The 15,392-nt window shown below is 39.7% G+C and overlaps 1 protein-coding gene across 1 annotated transcript in view; it reads right to left on the bottom strand.

The window, feature by feature from the left end:
• HSD17B4 (hydroxysteroid 17-beta dehydrogenase 4) overlaps positions 1-11,012 on the bottom strand; it is a 71,584-nt gene extending 60,572 nt beyond the window's left edge. The window contains exons 1-4 of the mRNA XM_036309056.1: positions 10,823-11,012; positions 9,176-9,229; positions 2,824-2,931; positions 978-1,037 (exon numbers count right to left, since the gene is read on the bottom strand). Coding sequence (XP_036164949.1) covers positions 978-1,037; positions 2,824-2,931; positions 9,176-9,229; positions 10,823-10,880 — 280 coding nt within the window. The 5' untranslated portion in view covers positions 10,881-11,012. The remainder of the gene's footprint in view (positions 1-977; positions 1,038-2,823; positions 2,932-9,175; positions 9,230-10,822) is intronic.
• Between the last annotated feature and the right edge of the window lie 4,380 nt (positions 11,013-15,392).

Genomic DNA, 15,392 nt, shown 5'->3' with positions numbered 1-15,392 from the left:
TATATGCACGCATATAAGTCCTTTGGTTGATCTTTCCCCGTTACCCCCACCCTCCCCTACCTTCCCTCTGGGGTTGGACAGTCTGATCGATGCTTCTCTGTCTCTGGATCTGTTTTTAAACTTTGAAAAGTTATGGTCTGTTCAGTTGTTGGATGTAGCAGTGCATACTCTCATATACAATAACTGGCCTAGGCTTTAAAAAACACGAAGCTTTGCTGCAGTCCCAACCTGTCCATTTCTCCAATGGGTTTGAGAAAAGTATTCCTTGTCTTAAATTTTAAAAAGTTGAATTACTTAACATGTACCATAGATTGAGAGCTCTAACTGGGGCTGCCTGCATTGCCAGATAAATCAATCCAGCATAAAGACCATTATAAACAAAAAAAGAAATTCATGAAGCCATCACTGCAGCTACACCCACAGTCATGAAAATTTTGTGCTTTTCGTGAATATCTTTTTATCTCGTATTGAAATGCAGCTTTTATGGGAGTGCAGGATTGCTGTGAGAAAGGCACGGCTACAGACACTAATGTGACTTGAGAAAAAGCAAACTCATTATATGACAACTTAAAGCAAATGGATGGTAACAGACCTAAAGCTCAAGAATTTAATGGCAAAGGATGGTCTGGTAATTTTAGAAAGAGGTTTGGCTTAAAAATGTCAAGATAATATGGGAAGCAGCTTCTGCCGACCAACAGGCAGCAGACAAGTTCCCAGACACAAGTAAGAAAATCGCTGAGAAGAAAGGGTATCTGCCTGAACAGGTTTTTAATGCAAATGAAAGTGCTCTATTCTGGAAAAAATAAATGCCACAAACGACATTTATTAGGAAGGAAAAGAGCACCACGATTTGAGGCAGGAAGGGATAGCTAACTCTACTATTTTGTTCAAATGCAGTCAGGCATCAGGACTGCCCTTACCTATAAAACTGCTAAACCCCATGCCTTGTTAGTACCATAAAAGCAAAGAAACATCACCTATTCTTCCAAAAGCATCCAGTGCTGTCTTCACAAGCTTCTCTCCTGCTTCCACTGAATCTGAGGAAAGGGAAATTAGTACAAAACTTCAGTAGTATCTCTCAAAATGATTTCTAACTTCTTTTTTAAAATTTTTTATTTATTTTAGAGCAGCAGTTCTCAACCTGTGGGTTGCGACTCCTTTGGCGGTCAAATGACCCTTTCACAGGGGTCGCCTAAGACCATCCTGCGTATCAGATATTTACATTATGATTCATAACAGTAGCAAAATTACAGTTATGAAGTAGCAACGAAAATAATTTTATGGTTGAGTCACAACATGAGGAACTGTATTTAAAGGGCCAGAAGGTTGAGAACCACTGTTTTAGAGAGAGAAAAGAAAGAGGGAGGGAGAAATGAAGGTGCACATTTAAATTGAAAAAGCATGTTCAACACTATATACTACATGTGGAAAATAAACCTGTTTTTTAATACTAAACACAAGAAATAAAGCTTGGCAAAAATAGTAGTTTCATTGTTTTCTGCTCATCAGCTGAGGGGAAGGGCTCATATCCTCAGAGTTGTGTGTCAGCTGTCAACTCACTGTCACCACTGCCTCTTTCTATATCCTCTGCAATCACAGGGGAGGATCCAGGAAACACAGTCCCTTTCTTAGGTCACATATAGTCCTGAGTTAGCTATGTCAAAAAGAGATAGTCATCTAAAGCACGGAAAAGTAGAAGCCTACAGATGCAGGCAATCACGTGAGGAGATGTAAAACCAACAACACATCTACTACCTGCTGCAGGCTGAGATGGTCACGGACAGTTTCCCTGACATGCACTTCCTCAACCCTTCCAATGGCTATGTTAGCCTCTAATTCTCTGTATTGAAACCCTCACACCTGGAAAACCTAGAGGGGCTTCGGTTTTTCTGACTGAATCCTGATTGACACAGATTGCATATCAAAACTAGGGCGGGAGTGGGGGAGGGTCTGGAATTTTTATCTTTATAAAATAGGTTTATAAAACACCAAAATTCAAATTTAAAAAAAAAAAAAGGTGAAGACAGTTTTCTAGACCCTTAATGTGGAAACAAGATACTAAAATGTCTGTTTCATTATTCCTTTAAACTCTCAAAATAAATCATATCCTATTTCTTTTCCTCTAAAATTTCCAAATGAAGTCACTGGTAATCTAATTTAATCCCTGGCCCATATAAACAATTTAATTTGCAGAAAAATTAGTAAGTGCTAGCTTTTTAAAGTAAATCTATTTAAGAAGGTTCCTTACAAATACTATTAGACTCAATACATCAAATGTAAAGATTGTTTTTGCTGTTTTTCTTGTGGCTTCACTTTAATGCCTAACTTTGACACAAGTATTTGTAAAGATAAGAAGTTACATATACCAAGATTACTTGTAAATAATGGAATATAGAGGTTGAGTACAGAAAGGGGGCATTTCACTTCTTACATGATATTACTTTTTTTAAATTTTTAAACAATTTCAAAAGAAAAATGTAATGTTATTCTACAGAAATACATAAAACCTTTTAGCTAAAACAGGTCTTTTAAGAACAAGAACATATTCATATACACATCTACAATAATTTATTGATTATATCATGTGCTCATTAATAAAAAAAAATTAAGTAAGCAATAGAAAAGGTAGACATGAAATAATCTATATCAAGAGTTAAAAATTCTCACATATGATAAAAAATACGTAGACAAATAACTTTGACTTAGATAAAATCTAATTTCATAATTACACTGGAATGCAGAGATATTTGCTCAATGATTATCAATGTGTGCATTAGCTGTAGGAAACATTTAAAAATAGTCTAATTCTCTCAAATACCATACCATAGTTGGCCACTGCCTTTCCACCTTTCTTTCTTATTTCTTCAACAACCTTATCGGCAGCTAAGGAGCCTTTACCAACTCCCTTGAAGTCCCCTCCTAAATCATTCACTGCAATGCAAAAACAAACAAACATGCAATCATTTCTAGACTTTCAAAGTATTGAGTTGAAATAAAATTATTAGTATATTTCTTTAGTCATCTGCCCAATTACATCCTATCTCACCCCCATCTTACTGAACACACCATGAGGTATATTCAAAACATGCCTCTCTTTTTGTTTTTAAATACAGACATGAAAAAGCAATAAAAATATTTAAACAGGTTTGTCATAAATTTTAATTGTATAATCCTCTTGTTTTTTAAAAAAGAAAAAGAACATGATTTAACCCACTTTTAACAAAAAAAGACTAGGAAAAAACTAAAGATCACTTTTAGATTAAACACACAATGACATTTGTTTATTTCTGGGATTTTCCATTTAATAGTTTCGGAAGGTGTTTGACAAAATGTAACTGAAACTGTGGGAAGTAAAACCATGAAAAAAGGGAACTAATGTACAGTTAAAAATTTGTTAAGAGGATAGACCTCATATCAAGTGTTCTTACCATAGTTTAAAAAGAAAGGTTAAAAATACATTATGAAATATCTTCTCAAAGTGAAGAAAGCCTTTGTTTACAGAAATGGTGATAAAGAACAAACATGATATTAAACTATTAGAGAAGCAACTTAATAAGTTTTCATATATATATACTATGCCATAATCTATGATGAAGCAAATAAAACTATTTAAAAAATCAAAATTACATACAGAACTAATTTATACCATGTTTAGTCACTAATTTATGACTCCGTGTTTATGTCTTTAACTGACCACACTACCAGATAACATCTGCCTATATCCAATTACATAGATATAAATGTTAATTGAGCATTTACTATTTGCAAGGAAATCTACAAAAGAACAAAAGATGAATAAGAATGGTACATCTTAAAGCGTTTATAATCTATGAATATCATAATGCACAATAAGTTTTAGCATAAAGTAAATAAAGGCCAAAATAACTAAATAATAAGGCCAGATAAAGTAAATTTACACAATAATTTAAGGTAAAATTTATGAAATAACATGCAAAAACTAATGAAAAAATACATAGATCAATGCCAAATATTTAAAAAAAAACAGAATTTAAGAAAAATACTTGGGACAAAAAATTAATGTGCATTGCAAAATGATCTGTAAGATTTCTTAGGAATATAATAAAAAATATTAACCAGTTAACCGCCACGATATTTTGAATTTAATTTTTAAAAGTTCACCGCTTGCATCTATAGACACTTAAGGTGTACAAATGGTTAAATAATATATGGCATGATGGCATATACTAAATTTTAAAGTATTTTAATACTAGTTGATGACTACCACATCTGAAAAAAAATACTTTTTCTTCTGAAGAATGGTTTTGTTTTGTTTGCTTTTTGTAGATTGGAATGAGAGTGGCAAGTGGTGTGGGGTGGTAAATACAGCGAAAAAGCAAATGCCTATCCACACTTAAAATTAGCTAAATAAATGTTTTTTTAATTAACTTTTTTTTAAGGGAATATGTTTTTCAAAATGTGGACTCGGACATATTTTTTCTAACAATATAGACTTACCATTCTTACTGCATGTAAAAAACAATAAAACCATGAACACAAAATAATAAAAAGAGGCTTACATTATCCCTCAAGAGATTTAAAGAAAGCAGTAGTAAGATTCAAGACTAAATTCCTATTAACTGTTCATTTCCATGCAAATGACCGAAAACAACTAGCAAAAAATATCAAGAGTTTAAGACATGAAGCTAACAGTCTTTTAAGAGCCTTTTTAACTAAGCAAGGGAAAGTTCAAAAGCAAATTGGCAAATGCGATATTTAAAGAATTGTTCAATTGTGCAATGAAACACCACCCCCAAGTGGAAATTGGTCAAAGTGCAACCACACAGGTAAGCATTGAGACCAATAATGTGCAGTGAAACAGTATCAGAACAGATTTATCCAAGGTAAGTCTTTACATTTGAGAGCATTAAGTTAGCACTGACCTCATTCAGTCATCCCACTGTCACCAGAGCTAAATTACACAACCCTAACTAGAAAAGCTGGTTACATGCTGAAGAGCTTGGATAGAAACAATATTAAGATTTTTTTTGCAACTGTACACAAGAGAAATCTATCCGTACTGTGTGACACTGTTACCACTTAAATTTATGGCTAAAATTATAATAATAATAATGATTTTTTTTAAATACCATTATCACCTTATACTGGTATGTGTCTACTTGGCATTTTCGAAGAACTATTATGCACACTGCTGCATTTGCTCTCCGCGCAGCTTTTTAGGAGGTTAGCATGAAGAGCTGTTCCTCCTTTCCCGGGTGAGGAAAGTTCAGGAAAGGTTAGGCAACTTGCCCTAGGCTCCAAGGCTGCATGAAATAGCAATATCCAGACCAGAACTCTGACCTACTACAATGCTACTCCGCTCCTCTAATGCTGTTTCTTTTATCCTGAAAAGAAGGTAATCATTTCCACTAAAAAAAAATCTTATTTGTTTGGGAAGCTATAGAGGAAATGATAAATCAACCACCTCGCTCAAACAAATAGCTTTAAAATAGGTAGTAAAAATGATAAGATGATGATAGTTAAGGACAGTCTTTTCAATTGAAACCATCAAAATACCCCAAAATGTGATATATTTGTCAATTTTCATTTATATTTCTTACTGTTTTGCTTGTTTAAGTCACATTTTTTGGAGTGTTTATCCTTCTTACAGATTTTTAAGGGTACTTTATTTATAAAATATTTTAATTACATGCTATATGTATTGCATGTAAAGTAAATCATAAATTACTTTATTAAAATGTTGAGAGAGGTAATATCCGAACATTAATATTACTTAATGGTTTCACTTTACTGCTTCAATTTATTATAGTAGTTCCTTCTTTTTTGCTGTAGCTCAATGTGGCTACATTATCAAGAGGAATAATATTAAATGCTTTATATTTGAAAAGTGCTTTATAACTATCTTTACACATATTCACGTTCATATATTTATTCAATTCAAGGGTTTGTCACCAAATGAGTTATATCTATTACCAATGGCATATCTGTAAACTATTTTTATTTCCAAAGTAAAACTATGCTTCCAATGCTACATAATTGGAATAACTTTTATATGTATTGGTATGTAAGACATCCTTTGTACTAGGTAATCCAAGAAGTGTATAAAAAGATAATAAGGCCCTAACCGGTTTGGCTCAGTGGATAGAGCATCAGCCTGCGGACTCAAGGGTCCCAGGTTCGATTCCGGTCAAGGGCATGTACCTTGGTTGCGGGCACAGTAGGGTGTGTACAGGAGGCAGCTGATTGATGTTTCTAACTCTCTATCCCTCTCCCTTCTTCTCTGTAAAAAATCAATAAAATATATTTAAAATTAAAAAAAATAAAAAGATAATAAAGGCAATATTATATTATAAAAGTATTTATTTTTTGGAGAAGTTACTTACTTTTTTTTTTTTGGCCCACCACCTCAACCCCCTTCCCCTCTGCCAACTGTTTTCTGTTCTATGAGTATGTTTTGTTAGTTCATTTATTTTCTTTAGGTTTCACAGATAAGTAAAACTATATGGTATTTGTCATTTTCAGTCTGATTTCGCCTAGCATAATACCCTCTAGGTTCATCCATATTGTCAAAAACGGTAAGATTTTGTTCTTTTTGTGGCCAACTAATATTCCATTGTATATAAGGGTGAACAAAAGTAGGTTTACAATTGTGAGTATGCAAAGCAGAGGCTATTACTTTGAGTTTTTAAGAAATGCAAACTCAAAAAGTACCTTTTTACACATCCTCTATACCAGTGATGGCAAACCTATGACACGCGTGTCAGAGGTGACACGCGAACTCATTTTTTTGGTTGATTTTTCTTTGTTAAATGGCATTTAAATTTATAAAATAAATATCAAAAATATAAGTCTTTGTTTTACTATGGTTGCAAATATCAAAAAATTTCTATATGTGACACGGCACCAGAGTTAAGTTAGGGTTTTTCAAAATGCTGACACGCCGAGTTCAAAAGGTTCGCCATCACTGCTCTATACCTGTCTCTCCCACAGATAACTGCATTAGGCTGTTCCTTGGATGTCCTTCTAGACCAGCCATGGGCAAACTATGGCCCGCGGGCCAGATCCGGCCCGTTTGAAATGAATAAAACTAAAAAAAAAAAAGACCGTACCCTTTTATGTAATGATGTTTACTTTGAATTTATATTAGTTCACACAAACACTCCATCCATGCTTTTGTTCCGGCCCTCCAGTCCAGTTTAAGAACCCATTGTGGCCTTCGAGTCAAAAAGTTTGCCCACCCCTCTTCTAGACGTTTCTGTTTGAGGACATTTTCCCACTTTTTAAAGTTAATTTTGAGAAAGAGAGGAAGGGAGAAGGATAAAGAGAAATATCGATGTAAGAGAGAAACATTGATGTGAGAGAGAAGCATCAATCGGCTGCCTCCCGCATGCATCCTGATCAGGGACAAAGTCCACAACCTGGCCAAGTGCCCTGACTGGGAATCAAACCAGCAACCTTTTGGTGCACAGGACAACACTCCAACCAACTGAGCGACACCAGCCAGGGTGATTTTTCCCCATTTTGATAAAGTTTCCTATAGTGAACAATAGCATTAAGAATAATTTCATAGGTCCTGGTTGTGTAGTTCAGTTGGTTAGAGCATCATCCAAATACAACAAGGTTGAGGGTTCAATTCCTGGTCAGGCCACATACAAGAATGCATAAATGAATGCATAAATAAGTGGAATAATAAATTGATGTTTTTATCCTCTCACTCTCCATCCCTTCTTCCCTCCCTCCCTCTCACTCTAAAATTAACAAAATGTTTTTTAATTTTTTAATTAAAAAAAGTATAATTTAATTGATTTTAAATATATTTTTATTGATTTAAGAGAAAGGGAAAGGGAGAGAGAGAAACATCAATAATGAGAATCATTGATTGGCTGCCTCCTGCAGGACCCCAATGGGGATCAAGCTTGCAACCCAGGCATGTGCCCTTGACTGGAATCTTTCTTCTTGTGTCATAAAAATTTAACTTATTCACTCAATTGGCATCTATGTCCTAATCAATTACTAAGCAAAGCACTTTCCTTACACTTGAAGAGATGCACCAGGGCCTAAGGCAGGCCCTTTTCTCTAAGCAACTGTAAAAGAAACATTTTGCTTACGCAAGCAAGACCTCAGGCTCACTTTGACGTATCTGGTTCATGAGCACAGTGCCTGCATCGGTTCCTTTCTTTTCCCTTTACAAAGGGCTTTCGTTTTTTGTGTCATTTAATCTCCACCACTCAATTCTGTAAGTGCAAGAAACACCCAAAGTCTCTGTGTCCTTTCCATAAACACTGGTTACACATCCCCAGTGAGGGAACATAATATATTTAATGCCCTGCTTAGGTTTTCTTTGTTTAGAAAATCTGGTTGCTTGCTTACTCTTTTGTTATGTCTCTATAAACAAATGAGGGGAAATTTATCTCTATGTAAGATATAAGAAAACTGGGATTGGGAAGCCAACAATTTTATCCCAGAAAAAGATACTAATAAATATTGGGCCATAACATTTGCTCTACCCACCTACCCTGCATTGAGCACTTAGTTATTCCCCACAAAGACTTGGATATAGACAGTTCTGCCCCTGTGTTCACACCACGACCAAGTACATCAGGCCAGTCCACACCACTTATCTTACAAAAACCTCCCACCTTTTGAGATTCTTCAATGCAGCACCTTCCAACTTACCCCTCATAATAAATCTCAAGCTAACTACCCCTTCAATAAAAAATTTTTTAAAACTGTTGTAAAAAGCTTCCATGTGAAAAACTTTGATTAAAGATATGTTTAAAAAGAACAATATACTTTGGATTCCCTAAGTCTAAACTTCTAGTTCTCCAAATGCATTTATTTCTTACTCTTAGCAATATATTTACACTTAGAGATTTATCTTGCATGAGCCTTCTATCTCAAAAAATGATAGCCCACAATATACCAAATGCAATAAATTCCTTTTATACCATGAATGGCATCCCATCCTTATCAATTCTGTTAAGTTGCAAATTCTGTGAAAGTAGTTTACTTTAAAATGTAAGTTATAAAGTCAGCCTCAAGGGGAGGGGGGAATTTTTGCTGGCAGAAGAAAAGATTAGTAATGAAATTTGACCTTGACACATTAGTGATATAAAGACAAATGTGGCTGGCTTGTGAAGACTGTCATACTTTAGCTGCCAGCTACTGATCAAAAAGAAAAAAAATGGCAACTTACCAACAACTGATGCACCTCTTTCTGCAAAAGCCAGAGCATAGGCTCGGCCCAGCCCTAATGGAAAACAAAATAATCAAAAAGTTGAGCAAATGTTAGGGTAAGTTTTGGTCCACTCAACTCAATCCCTATTTTAAAGTAGCCATGAGCAATTAATTATGTCTTCATTAGTACTCTCAACCTGTATTTCACCCTCCTCTACTTGCAGAGGTTAAAAAGCTTAAACTGTATTTTCTACCTTTTCTACCTATCATTTCCTACCATTCAACCTGGCTGCTAGGATGCTAGATGGGAACTGGATTCCACCATTAAACGCATTTGCATGAAATCTGGAAGTGGAAATGAGGCAGACGCCACCTTACTGTGACTTCTAGCTGTTGCTGTTGGTTAAGGAGCAGATTTCTTGAAGCTTCCTAGGTATTAAGAAACCGTGGGCGTAGTGGCAACCTCTTACCCTAGCTCCCTAAATCTGGAGGGTAGCTTCCATGTTCTACATCCCTGGTATCCATGAGGCTGCAGCAGTTAATGGCAGCCTCACAGGTTGAGGCTCCTAATGGGCCTGCTCTGTATTGTTCCACCAGTCATTCCCAGAGGAGCTGCCTAAAATACAAATGGCTACGTTAAATCCTTTCCTGCTTCAAATATCTGGCGATTCTTAAGTACTGCACTGGACTGTGATGACACAATCACCAAACACATATTTGATTCTCAATTAAATAGTAATTAAATGTTTAATTCCAGCTCAAAGATATAAGGTATAAATGTACACATCCAAAAATGAATACAGGTTTTACAGGCATAGAATATCTCGGGAAAAATATATAAGAGGCTGCCAGTTAGTGCTCGCATCCAGGGCTGGACAGAGCGGGACTGCTCAAGATTTCATCACGCTACTCAGAATAGTGCACAATTTTAAACTCCTGAAGTTTATTTCTAGAACTTTCCATTTAACAAGTTTTTGGGTCAACGGTAACTGAAGTCACAGGTTAACTGGGGACTAGTGCAGAGTGCTTGGCTTGATAAGTATGCAAACTTATCGAGGACTCTTAGATGTCTCTTTAAAGAAGGCCCTCTCCGGAATAAAAATTAGCCTAAAGCCATGGGACAGAGGAAAGGAACCGCTAAGTGAGGGACTTTTCGGAGGCAAGGAATTGACAGCTCCACTCCCCGGGGTGGGAGGGGAGGGCCGCCCCCAGCCGCTTTCCCGCAACTTTAAAGACTGAGCGAGGCCCGAGAGTCTCAAGGCAGGAAGAGCCGCCCCTGATGCGCAGAGAGGAGCTCAGTTAGGACTTTCACCTCGTTCTGCAGCCCGCAGCCCAGCCCCGCCTCCCTCCTCGCGTAACTCTGGGGCCCACGGGCGGCTGCACAGGGCGGGTCGGGGAAGGGGCTGCAGCTGACCGTGTGGGTAGGAGTCCGTGGCCCCCCACGCCCGGCCGCCAGCCCCACCTCTCCCTCCACAACAGACTCGGTGTCCTGACAACAGCAGTTGTACGTCCTCTCCCTCCATCCCACCGCGTCCAGCCCCTCGCTCCCCAGGCCGCTTCTTCCCGACCCCACCCCGCCGCCCGCAGCCCCATACTGAGCCCGGACGCAGCTGCTCCCACGCCGCGACCCCAGGGAGTGCGTGCCCTCCAGCCTTCGCGTGCTCACCTCCCCCTGCGCCGGTGACCAGAACCACCCGCCCGTCGAATCTCAGCGGCGAGGCCATGAGTCCAACCTGCAAGACACACACAGACACAAGCAGAACCTCCGGAGCTCAGACTGCGGGACAGGGAAGAGACGGGCAAAGAGGAGGCGGGTGCGAGTGACCTGCCAGTTTCTGGGAAGGAGACGGACGCCGTAGTTTTCCAAGTGCGCCTGCGCGGAGACCCTTGGCCCTCTGGGAAATGTAGTCCAGCGTGCCTCCAGCGGGGAGGTGGCGGGGAAAGCCCGCCCAAGAGGCTTAGGTTGAAAGCCCATTTCTGCTGCACGAATTAGTAATAGGAGCTGCTGGAACTTGTGTGGTAAAATAGCTGACTTGGCACCTTGAGTTTATTCATTCACCCGTTGTTTTGTCATTCACTCAACAAACGTTTTCTGGATTCAGGAGCTAGCCTAGAGACATAGGACGCAGCCCCTATCCTTAAGTAGCTTTCAAAACAGCCTCTAAGAAGGAATGGCCCCCTTACCAATGAGTAAAGATGCCTCAGAATGTAATATCTGGACCTCCTGCATGAAGTTCATCTGGGAACTGTCAAAAATGCATAGTCGTGGACCCCCACGCTGATCCCCCAAAACAGAATCGCGGGACCAAAAAAAATGTTCACAAGTGCCCCTAAATGATTTTTGGTTTTGTATGTTGATAACAGTCCTATGATGTAATTCAGTCAACATTTATAAAGCACAAGTTTACAGATGAACAGTAAGGTCACCCGGAGTTACCCAAAGTCAAATATAAACCTTTAATAACAGTGTAAGACCTGTGGCAAATATGTACAAGTTAGCTAAATGGTGCCAAAATAAACGGACCCTATCCCTGTTGGGGAGAAAGGGGAAAACTTTCCAAAGGAGATGACGCACAAAGTACTTTCAGAAGTGAACTATGCAAAAAAAAAAGAAAGAGGACATTACAGGCAATTAAATACTAGCTAGATAGGGGGCGGGGCGGGAAGGGAGAGGGTAGGCCGCAGAAGTAAGCAGTCTGTCAGATCACATTTAGATGTTTTAATTTAGTGCTGAGAATGACTTTAAGCAGCATTACTCCGGAGAACACATTTATATCATGGAAGCGTCGCTCTGCGCTATTATTGAGGAGTGATTGGAGGTTGACAAGGAGAACTGATAGAAGAAACCTGCTCGGAAAAATTATGGAGGTCAGAAGTAAAGTCAGAGGAAATGTTGAAGAGGAAAAATGTTAAGATATTTTTGGAAATGGAGTGAAGGCTTTGTGATTAATTGGATGTGGATGTGAGGGAGGGACAACTGAAGCAACCCCCATATTTCTGGCTTGAGAATCTAGGTTATGGTGGCAGTCATCAGAAAAGGAATAGTGGGAGAAGAGCAGCTTTTAGAGGGAACATGCCTGCGACTTGGGACACACTGCATTTGGGAAGTGAAAGGAAGCTATGGCTGCAGATGCCTCGCAGACAGCTGTGGTTTTTAGAGCTCAGAGATTTTGTTGTTATCGTTTTAATATAATTTTATTGATTTCAGAAAAGAAGGGAGAGGGAGAGATAGAAATATCAATGATGAGAGAGAATCACAGATCGGTGCCTGCATGCCCCCTGACTGGGAATCAGACCATGACCTCCTTGTTCATAGGTTGATGCTCAACCACTGAGCCACACCAGCAGGGCTCTGAGAGTTTGATTTCATTGTTCAGGCACAGCAAGAGAAGTCTCTCTGTAACCCAAGACTAACTCGCCAAAGAGCAGCCCTTTGGCTGAAAGCTGGCCCTAAAACAGCAACTTGCTCTCCTAACCGTTTGTGCACATCCGCCTTATGACAGTTGACCCTTGAATTCCAGTGCGCATGGAAACCCCAGGAGGCTAACTCTGAGGGCACTGGGCCCAAAGATAAGAAAGCCCTTGTGATATGAAAGAGGTGACTCCTAAAGCTTTGGGCCAAGACCTCGCCTTGTCCCAGTGCCTCCTCCAACCAATGGGGAGGGTTGCCTGGAGACAGAGCCCTCCTCTTAGTCCCATGCTGGCACTAGCTCTGCTGCCCGCCACACAGGCTGCTCTGTGAAAAGGCGAGTTTACCCTTGGTTCAGACCAATGACGACCTTCTTTGCATACTGGCCACGAGGAAGGCCAGGAGGTCTAGTCCGAGGGCATTATGAATCCAGGCTTGAATCAAGATGCAAAAGCGAGCCTTGGGCACGCCCATGTGGGAATCCTAGGTTCAAGGGTAAGCCTGTGTGACAGCTTGGTAGACTTTGGCCTCCACACCCCTAATTCCTGCAGAGAAAGCTGAAGTAGCCAGGCAATGCAGCAGAGCCAAATTTCCACAAAGTAGATCCCTGGAGATGCCCTAGTGAACTGTGCACTAGGCCCTTTCTCCAAGCCCCACCTGGTGCAAGTGCCCAGATATCCTTGTCGGGTATCTGTTTTGATTGTGTGTTATAATGTTTCCTCTTTAACCCAATAACCCTGTTCTTATGTTTTAAAAAAGTAATTAGAAAACAAAAGGGGGGAAAAAGCAGTGTGTATCCATATTTTCAGGATCAACCCAGTTGTAACCTACAGTGAGGTGTCCCCACCACAGACCTAGAACGGGAGTGAGAATTAAGGCTTCATCAGCCATGGCTGGGAGCCAATACTCCACTTCCCAGGCTCACATTGGGCGCTGGCTAGTCCCAGATCAAAGCCAACAAGCATAGATAAATGCAAGTGCCTAGCAAGTGCCTGGTAAGTGCCCAAATAAATAGGCCTTGAGTATGAATGAGAGGCAGTACAGATTTAGGAATGACAGTCATAGAAGTACAGTGAGGAATGTAATTTAAAACACTACAGAAAGTGTTCCTATATAGTAGAAGTATAGATTTTTTTTCTAAAGGTCTCATCTTGCTCTCAAGTTCTCGTTCTTGTGGGAGGGGAGGCAGAAAAGGAAACTTAAACTTGTCAGTTAAAAATAACTCAGTCTGTTTGGGGTAAGTGCTATCTTTCAGAATTTCTTCCTCCTCCCTCTCCTAGCCTATAGGTCACCTTAACATAGTGGAAGGGTTTGGCAAAGGTAGGTGTGGTCCTTAAAGCTATGCTGGTCTCAGCTTCTCCCCCCACCTACTGATGAAGTATGTGGCAGATAAAATGTGTGGTTTATTTCTCAGCATCATAGAGGGGTCTCAGTGGTCCTCAACCCACCTGCACTGGGGCCCAATTCAAATCTATCTAGCCTCTGAATCACATTTATATCAGTGTGTGGGTTTAGTTATTCCAACAATCTGTTGTGCATCACATCTTACCCTGTAAACTATTTTAGCGATTTCTATGTAAGTGTAAACATCCTTCAAAATAAAAATTTACTCAAACAAAATTTTTTTAAAAAATTATGCCAACCAGGAGCCAAGGGAGACAGGCATAGGACCTTCAGCTTGCTCATCACATAGACTAACAACAAGGCTACTGCCATTCTGCTATGGTCACCCTATGATGATTCAAGGTCACGTGTGGCAGTGTCTTCTCAGAGTCAAAATCTATCTGGTGCTTCTGTCCTTTTCACTGACCCATCTCTTCAAGCCCAGGCCAGGAAAAGGACAAGGGGTGTTGGGGCCCTAAAGAATGCAGGCCAACCATAGCCCCTATTATCTGCCCTCCTAACCCTTTCTATTGCCTTCCCAGTAAGAATTCTGTTTAATCTTTCCTGCTGGTTAGAACTCCTCCTAAGTTTGTCTTCTCTGCTTTGACCTTATGGATGTTTCTTTTCTAAGGGCTCATGCTTCTAAGGGAGAAACCACGCTTTATGGCTTAACCCTGATGCTGGGCAAACATGAAGGGATATTACAGTGAAACAATATTCTTCTCTTCTTTGCTTCTCAGTCTCTGAACCTCCATCTTAACCTCAGAGGCTGAAATGCCAGGTACCTTCCTAACCTCCCTTGCATCTAGGCGTAGCACACAACCTAAGTTCTACCAATCAGATGCTTCTCCCAAGGCATTGAATTGGGGTGGAATGACAAACTATACCAAATCCACTCTGGTGGTAAATGGAAGCAACAATGGCATCAGCTCTAGTGGGAGTGGGAAACATTCAATGGCAGCAGTGTCAGAGGCATGAATCGCAGCGTCCAGTATCCAGCTGCAAGGATAATGGTATCCTCATCAGACCACCTGGGGCATGATGGGCATGGTTCCTGACCATAGCAGCTCTGAACCTCATTTCCTGAAAATTCTGTCAGCTGTCACTGAGCTGCAGCTAACCTGAGATTGCAGCTGCACGGGCTGATTTAGGACTTGTAAACCACAGAAGCCAAGTTAAATTTAAAAAACAAACAAACAAACAAACAAACAAAACAACAACACATAGATTCCTTTGGGAACCAACACAGATCTTCCAGGACCTCATACAGCATGTCCGGATCAGGTCTTGGATAGAGACAGGCATTTCTCTCCAGGGGTCACAAAAGCTCTCTAGGGGACCCTATACTGCAAAGGCAGCTGACCTTTGCATGAACTTCAGACCCATTATTAGCACCTCTAGACTGGAGCACTTTAGTCTTGGCTTTTTCTCAAGCTCAGCTTAG

This window comes from Myotis myotis, unplaced genomic scaffold (assembly GCF_014108235.1).
Source record: "Myotis myotis isolate mMyoMyo1 unplaced genomic scaffold, mMyoMyo1.p scaffold_m19_p_5, whole genome shotgun sequence".
Taxonomy (NCBI): Eukaryota; Metazoa; Chordata; class Mammalia; order Chiroptera; family Vespertilionidae; genus Myotis; species Myotis myotis.
This window is presented reverse-complemented; position numbering and strand designations above follow the sequence as displayed.